General features: G+C 34.1%; 1 protein-coding gene across 1 annotated transcript in view; it reads left to right on the forward strand.

Annotated features, from left to right (window-relative positions):
* Positions 1-491: 491 nt before the first annotated feature.
* The window catches only part of LOC107044645, a 16,658-nt gene continuing 10,558 nt past the window's right edge, over positions 492-6,591 (forward strand). Inside the window, exons 1-2 of the mRNA XM_015266594.1 lie at positions 492-599; positions 3,243-3,311. Coding sequence (XP_015122080.1) covers positions 558-599; positions 3,243-3,311 — 111 coding nt within the window. The 5' untranslated portion in view covers positions 492-557. The remainder of the gene's footprint in view (positions 600-3,242; positions 3,312-6,591) is intronic.

The raw sequence follows: 6,591 nt of genomic DNA on the forward strand, positions 1-6,591 counted from the left end.
ATAAGTTAGAAAAAAATTGCGCCAAGACAAGCGCTATTATTTTCACAGTAAATAACTTTTCAGAAGAAATAATCCTTTTCGAGCCACAATTCATATTTACCTCAGAAAAATCTTAGAGTCCCAATTAAAATTTAATTCCAGATTTCAGGAAGAGGTAACATAAACCGCCATACGTTCAAGGTAATATAAAAAAATGTTAATCACAATGTTAAAAAATCGAGCAGGAAACTTATAATTATCTACCTCCGATGCTCCTCCGATTCATAAAAACACCTTTAATTACACTGAGTTATTGGATAACATAATTTTGTGTCGTCGTGTATTGTCATTTGTACTCAGATTTTATCATTTCCTGGTCATATAATCTGACATTGTATTTTTCCACCTTCTGTCATCTAAATTTTATGATTTTTTAATTGTTCTGGTTACTTTGGGAAGGGTACACCCGTTATGTGCACGATATAAACAAATTAGTGTGTATGTGTTGTATAAATATGTTTCCGCAATCATTGAGGGGCTGCATTACTCTTCTTGGTGAACTGGAGTGAACTAGTAGGATGATCAAAGCTGTATTCATCGTGTGCCTTTGCACCTTACTGGTGAGTTTTTTTTTTTTTCATCTAATATATTGATAGCGTTGATTGAATCATGAACACACAGTTCAGTAATGGAGTAGTTGGAATGAAAATTGAAAGCAATTTTATGCAAGTTCATCAGATATGCGCCACTAAAATTTAGCGAGCAAATGCAAAAATAAATTTAAGAAATCTAAAAAAAATTTAGAATAGTATATTTCGTAACGAGTGCAAAAAACATTTTTTCACGAGTTACGAACAATATTTTTCATCACAATGTGGCGGAAATTAGACTTTTAAGCACGCGGAGCGTGCCGAAAAGTTCACTTTTCGTCACAGCGTGATGAAAAACACTTTTCCGCACTCGTAACGAAATATACTATTTTCTATTGCAGGAATGATCAAAAAATGACTATTATTCCCAATCATTATGTTTTCGTCATAGGATTAGAAAAAAGTTCTCGTTGTATTTTAATAAGTGTAGTATATTTGTATGAGAAATGCAGAATCCATTCATTCCTATTCAGAGTTTACAGCGATTTAATATCATGAATCATTAATGAGTTTGCTGGATATGTCCAACCAATATTTATTTTTCATTCTTGAGATACAGATATTTTGAACCGTAAAAATCTTCAGAAGGAAAGATTGAAAATTGAAACAGTCTATGAGAATTTGGGAACTGACCAATTTAAAAAGGGCAAAATAGACTGAACTTCTATAAATTACAAGTTACTGAAGTCAGGAGAACATGGACTCTATCTTGATAACTATGCATAGCTGGAGGAAAGAACGGAAAAGCGAAGTTTGAGAGTGATCCCTCAAATTTGTTCTCACATACCAGCAATTCGTAATTAACGATATATAGTCGCGATCTGGTATGGCTTTTAGTTCTCAGTTTTTGTTCATTTCTTTTCTCCAGTTTTCATTTCTTCTTTATTCCCGTGTCCATTTTTATTTTTTTTCTTTCATGTTGCTCTTTTTAAATTTATCAATTTATGATTTTCCTTTTGGGTGTTTTTAATTTTTATTTAATTTTATTCCGTCGTCATTGAAATATTCCCTTCGTTTTTCACCATCGACTATTTCCTTTTTTTGACAAACTTATGTGAGAACAATGTGATGTGAAAATGAGGTTGGCCCAGGTCAAACTTATACACATGGTCACTTGATTGTCGTCGACGGTAATTAAATCTCAAGAATTCTGATCTGCAAATTCCAATATTTTCGTTTATAAACAAAGTTATCGATAATTAGAGAAAATCATGAAACATTCAAATTTGCCACGACTTCTCCTATGACTGTTTTCAAATTTTTCTGACGTTATTTAATCAATTCATTACATAATAGAGAATCCTCGGATCTACATCACAGATTCCCTGGAAGGTGCTTAATACAAAATTGGAGTTAGTGTTTGTTTGTATGACTTAATCATTCGAAACGCTAAATGTCCATGGTTAATTCTGATTTCTTCTTCCAAGACGTTTCCAGTTTCCTCAATTGAAATAATGGAGCGTACCATTTCGTAACTAACAAAGAAGGCAATATGAATGGATATTTACCGATAATTTTCAGAAAAATGGGAAATAAAGAGTGGATGTAGAATTTTTCGCAAAGTATTGACTATACTCAGATATATATAGGAAATTGCTGGTGATAAAATCTGTTCACGGTTGCTATGGTACAAGGGAATATTTGAACCTTATCAGAAGTATTGAGCTGGATCGTGTTACCTAGTTAGAACACAGAGGAGGAAAAGTTGTAATTTTTAGAGATTTCTTTCTAGTTGTTTGAATACTTGACATTGACCAAGATTACCCTTAGGATTGCGAGTTTTCATCACTGTAATTTGGTGATAAAATCGCTCAGATTCAGGATTAATATGTCACTTAATCTTAGTGACAAGTGGTTGAAATTTTTAATGCGAAATCCGATAATTTAGTTTTCATTAAAAAAGAATAGGAGAATAGAATAATAGAAGAATAGTGAAGGGGGTCAGTCCATAGAAAAATGAATCATCCTTATTGTTTAAAATTTCATACAAGATATTCATACTGGCCTTTATAATATATCGTTAGCTGTATAGAAAAGTAACGTAAGTGTCAAAATGCGAGAATTCAATAGAAAAAGAGAAACAAAAAACAAATATGGAAATTGGAATTAAAAACTCAAAACTTCTGGCATGAGGACATTTTTTGGCACTTATGTTAGTCTTCTATACAGCTAACGATATATTTATTTCTTTTCAATTCGTAAGTTCTGTTTTGAAGTGATTGATACCGAAAGATGGTGATGTGTGTTGTGTTCATGTTGTGTTATTATTTTACCTTCTTTGTATGAAATAACTCAATTCTAGAAAGCACAGGTACTGATTTTCACCGAACTAATCGTTTGAATTAAGGAAAAATGCTGCTAAATTCTAGTGAACCATTGTTAAAAAATTAATATATATGCTCCTAAAACTCAGAACTTTTCTAACTAATGCTCAGGATTATTGTCAGTAAAATTGTTCACAAAATCACTAGAGTGAAGGATTTTCTCACTCGTTCAGTTGTAGAACTGCGGTTTTTCGAAAATTAATACTATATCCGTAAAATTACTTTTTAATACTTTTTTCCCTCTATAACCAACGCATCACTTTCCAACGAAAAACAATGTTATTTTCAGCTCGTCGAGGCTCAACATGGTCCCTCTGATGGTGACCACCCTGAAGGACCTCCAAAACCACCAAACAGAGTAAGTTTCTTTTTGATTATTTCAATCATTATTCTTCTAATAGAAGAAAGATACCTGCTACGAAAATTGAACAATAATAAACTTTCGAAAGTCTGTTCACAAGAAAGTTATTGAAAGCTCTTGTCATCAATCGAATTTCTGATACTTTGAAGGGTCAACATTTCATAGTCTTATACATGCCCGAATCGGTCAAGTCTGCATATGAAAAATTGCCTCCAAATTTAAAGAGTTTTTTTTTCTTATTTCTTGAAGAAAAGTAGAGTAAAAAAAAAATGAACGCAACCCCGGCTGTCTTACTCAATTATTGGCGGAGATATAGCAGATTATTCTTTTTTCTTGTAATTTTTTTCTAATTCTTATTGTGCGCTCCCATAAACAACAAAAAGAACATTAGAACCTGTAGACTTCTTCAACTTTCCGGGAAGAATGAAGATTTTTGTGTATCTATGTATTCTGGCATGGAAAACGTAAGAAGAAAGTATCAAACGTTCATTTGCGATCGTCTCACTTTTTTTAGTTTTTTACACTGTAAAGTTTGGAAAATTTCCTGATCAACATTGATTTTTATTTTTGGGGCTCTGAAGAATTCAGATTTGAAATGAAGGGAAAAACTAAATTTATTCCTCCCAAAAAATTAGTGTTTTGAAAATATCTCGGAGTCTAAAGGAGATGCAGAAATTTTCGTACAGATCGTGTTTGATGGGGAGGTAAATGTAGGGTGAATTAAGGAGATGTTTCAATACGAGTCAACTAAAATCATTTTGCCTCCTGGACTCAAGTCACTCTTTTCAATTCTACCTACATTGTGGTACATGCAGTACTGGAAAAACGGTCCAAGTGTGCCCAGGATAACAATTTTCAGCTCCTTTGATCTCTCCAAGACTATGGGAGACAGAAATCAGTCTGCCTGGATCTCCTGTAACCGGGTCCGCATCTTGGAGAATCGTTGGTGAAAGATTCCAGTCTGTTTGAGTCATTACCAGTACGGTAGAGATTCGAGCTTCTCATTGAAAGATCGGGGCTTGAAATTTTCGGGACTGGGAAATATGTTAAAACGAATTATTGTTAAAACGAATTATTCACTCATTAATTATTAATTAAGTAGACAGTATGGAGCAAGTAGTAATATAGAACAGAGGATGAATTGGAGAGTGGAGTGAATTGAACAACGGAGCAAGATAGGATAATCGAGATACGCGGTAGCGTATCGGCCAAGAAAAGTTTTGACCGACTGAGCAAAACATCAGGCCGAGAGCACCGCGTATCTATACACGACAGAACTTCCCCTTCTACTACCTCTAAATGATTTACATTCGGTATAATGAAAACGGGACGACAAATCGGGAAAGTGTCGTTAGTTACATTATATAAATCGCCTATGAGCTTTTCAACGGTGTAACTATGATATTTTTTGGATTAACACTAAAAAAGATAGGCGCATAGCAACGAGTTGCTTTTCACATTCTCGCGATTCGCATAATCAAGTGTGAAAATCAAGTTGTAACGTTGGCAGCGCCGGCCAACTGAGCTTCATATCCAACGTTGAAGTGTTGCCACCAGTGCATTTGAATGTGGGTTGTGATGTTGTTATGGAGAACCTCAGAAAATATTTTTCTTCACGTTAAATCACTTATTAGAATGAAACGGAAAATCGACTCGGTGTCCTATTTTGTTTTCTCTCGTCGAAAATTCGAATTTCATCCCGCCATAACTATATTCATATGCGGACTTCAGACATAAAGGTAGTTTATGCACTGTTTGTGAGGTTATCGGTTTATGTTTGGAATGTGACAAAAGGGAGATGTGTCGAAAATATTGTGTGATCAAGTATTAAATGTCCGTGAATAGTTGAATTTTGTAAGAAAACTGGGCCAAGAAAAAGTTTTGTTTGATTCCTACTGGAAAATCGAAGTTTTTGAAAAATACATAGGAATAAAAAAGGAAGCTAAGTTAGAAGTTTTGAATAAATGGTGATAGTGCACATTCAGGTTTCTATAGGAAAAATACTTCTCAATGGAATAAGTATTCTAAAGAAATTCTCCATGAAATAAAAAATCAGTAGGAGCAGGACCAACGTGCTTGGCGCGGATCAAAGGATGGAGGAATAGATTGATACAGATAGTGAATTGAAAAACCCCGCGCCGAAAACGTTGGTCCTGCTCCTACTGATTTTTTATTTCATGGAGAATTTTTTNGATTCTCACACTTTATAATGTGAATCGCGAGAATGTGAATATCAACTCGTTGCTATGCGCCTATCTTTTTTACTGTCAATCCAAAAAATATCATAGTTACACCGTTGAAAAGCTCATAGGCGATTTATACCATGNTCCATGAAATAAAAAATCAGTAGGAGCAGGACCAACGTGCTTGGCGCGGATCAAAGGATGGAGGAATAGATTGATACAGATAGTGAATTGAAAAACCCCGCGCCGAAAACGTTGGTCCTGCTCCTACTGATTTTTTATTTCATGGAGAATTTTTTTAGAATACTCATTCCATTGAGACCTATTTTTCTTATAGAAACTTGAATGTGCACTATCACCATTTATTCAAAATTCCTAACTTGGCTTCCTTTTTTATTTCTATGNCGATTTGTCGTCCCGTTTTCATTATACCGAATGTAAATCATTTAGAGGTAGTGGAGGGGGAAGTTCTGTCGTGTATAGATACGCGGTGGCCTCGGCCTGATGTTTTCCTTAGTCGGTCAAACCTGATGTTTTGTTCAGTCGGTCAAAACTTTTCTTGGCCGATACACTACCGCGTATCTCGANGATTTTTTATTTCATGGAGAATTTTTTTAGAATACTCATTCCATTGAGACCTATTTTTCTTATAGAAACTTGAATGTGCACTATCACCATTTATTCAAAATTCCTAACTTGGCTTCCTTTTTTATTTCTATGTATTTTTCAAAAACTTCGATTTCCCAGTAGGAATCAAACAAAACTTTTTCTTNCGGTGGGATTAAATGGACACTTTGAACCCTTTCCAAAATGTTGATGTCTTATTGAAGTGCTGATGAAATCGATTTTTTTTTCAATTAAAGTACTGTCAATCCCTTTGTAATAAGCTTAGACTGAGCTTAATCGATAAATTTTTTCCTTGGTTATAAATATTGAAATAAGAAGTCAGAAGAGTCCATTCCACCCAATGTTNTTCCCAGTAGGAATCAAACAAAACTTTTTCTTGGCCCAGTTTTTTTACAAAAACATTAGTTTTTGTATTTTTAGGCAGATTTCATTATTTTTTTCAAAATAAGCAAGGACTGTTTTTACAT

This window comes from Diachasma alloeum, unplaced genomic scaffold, assembly GCF_001412515.2.
Source record: "Diachasma alloeum isolate Michigan unplaced genomic scaffold, Dall2.0 Dall_scaffold_00775, whole genome shotgun sequence".
Lineage (NCBI taxonomy): Eukaryota > Metazoa > Arthropoda > Insecta > Hymenoptera > Braconidae > Diachasma > Diachasma alloeum.